Here is a 1,955-nt window from a genome sequence, read left to right on the forward strand (position 1 = left end):
GATAGCCCTCGTGTAGCTTTGCGCGAAATTAAAAAACAAACTAGTGTTACACTGTCATTCCAATGTTTAACATTATGCAGTAATGACTTAATGGTTCAAATGATAATTTTGATTGATCTTACTTTTTGTAAAAAAACGAAAATGTTTAAACAATTTTAATAACGTTTTAAACATGAATTGTGGGTATCAAAGTGTTGTTTATTTTTTTGCAGCAACAACTAGTAGACCTAATCCATATGTGTGTGGCATCAAAGGTACGAAACGTAGAGCAGGAGCACGTGTAGTTGGCGGTTTAGACTCGTCACCAGGGGAATGGTGCTGGCAGGTAGGACTATGACCTCACAAAGTTTATTCAGTTCCTTGCTAATTACTCTTTCTTTTAATACTTTGAGTTCATGTGATGATCATCACTTTTTATTTCCCACAGGTGGCGCTGATTAATTCCCAAAACCAGTATTTGTGTGGTGGAGCTTTGATTGGTACGCAGTGGGTTCTAACAGCAGCTCATTGTATCAGCAAGTAAGTTTTGTCTGTAGGTACAGGGAGATTATAATACCTTAAATCTGTTTTTATCACATTTGTTTCCTTATATCGTTGCAATGCCTGAGAACATAATGGATGGGGTTACAATAGTGATAGATAATTTATTTCAAATCCACCGAGAAAAATGTGTCCAATGTATTATTTTGGTTGCTTTGAGCCTAGTTGGACTTATTATTATTATTATATACTTATTATATCTTGGATATATTATATCAACCACACTACATCTGCCATATCCAGTACCAACGAGGCATTTCGCCTAATACCAAAACTCATCAGGCCGGCCGAGTTACGACAGACTTAATAATGGTTTCCCTGAATGACTGGTATGATGTTAACCAGTTTAAACAAATGATCTGCAATTATAAATTTTTATTTATGTCATTTAATTTAATTACAGAAATAATTAATTAGCGTCATTTATGTTCTTCCAATCTTAACATTGAATTTAGTTATTATTTCAATTAATATACTATCGTGTACAATGCCAGGGATCATCTTGCCGGCTGGGATACAACAAACATGGTATTGGTCTAGGATTAGTCTTTGTCAAATTGTTACGACAACGAAAGTCACGTGACGCTGCTAGCGCATGCGTGACTAAGTTTCTCGAATTTTTAGGGAAGCTCGGGTGTGATCGAGAGACGCCTCTTTGTTAGTATATAAGCCTGGCAGTGAAAGCCTGCGGGATTGAATGTATAGTTAAGCGAACAGTAGTTAGGGTTTTTCGAAAAATAATAAAGTGTACATTTTGTACTCGTCGAGAGCGAAATTATCAAGATTGTGAATTGTTAAGTTTAAAGTGACGAGAAACGTACTGACTGGAATTACTGTGTACTAAAAGTTTGTATCAAGGACGAATAAACTGGTTTAATCAAGAAAGGACAAGAAGAGAGGCTACAGCAGTGGTTGGAGGAGAAAGAAAATAAACAAGAAGAGAGACTACAGCAGTGGCAAGAAAACCAGCACCAGTGGCAACTGGAACAAGAAAGGAAACAGGAAGAAAGTCTCCAACAACTGCAGGAAAGTCGGTAACAGTAGCAAGAAGAACATGGAGAGAGAGAGAACAACATCAGCATGCAGTACAAAGATTAGTAAATTTCAAAGTGAATTAGATACATTAAAGGACGATTTATTGTCTTTTACACAAGAAGGATATATTAGTCATGGACCTATTCAGTCCTGCCAGAAATCACATTCCAGACATGAGTGTCAGCAATAGTGGTGATCTAGTACAAAGGAAGACACAGGAATTCGATGAGAAGGCACCATGGGAAGCACATAGAGCACAATTTGAGCTTCTGGCAGGAATGAATGGATGGACAGAGGAGCAGAGAGCAGTATATCTGGCAATGAGCTTGAAGGGACATCCACTGGAAATACTTGGACAGTTGTCAGCAGACGACAGGCAC

The 1,955-nt window shown here is 37.6% G+C and overlaps 1 protein-coding gene across 1 annotated transcript in view; it reads left to right on the plus strand.

Annotated features, from left to right (window-relative positions):
* The window catches only part of LOC106462254, a 17,693-nt gene that overhangs the window by 5,912 nt on the left and 9,826 nt on the right, over positions 1 to 1,955 (plus strand). The window contains exons 3-4 of the mRNA XM_013922154.1: positions 213 to 325; positions 428 to 519. Coding sequence (XP_013777608.1) covers positions 213 to 325; positions 428 to 519 — 205 coding nt within the window. The remainder of the gene's footprint in view (positions 1 to 212; positions 326 to 427; positions 520 to 1,955) is intronic.

This window comes from Limulus polyphemus, unplaced genomic scaffold, assembly GCF_000517525.1.
Source record: "Limulus polyphemus unplaced genomic scaffold, Limulus_polyphemus-2.1.2 Scaffold1127, whole genome shotgun sequence".
Lineage (NCBI taxonomy): Eukaryota > Metazoa > Arthropoda > Merostomata > Xiphosura > Limulidae > Limulus > Limulus polyphemus.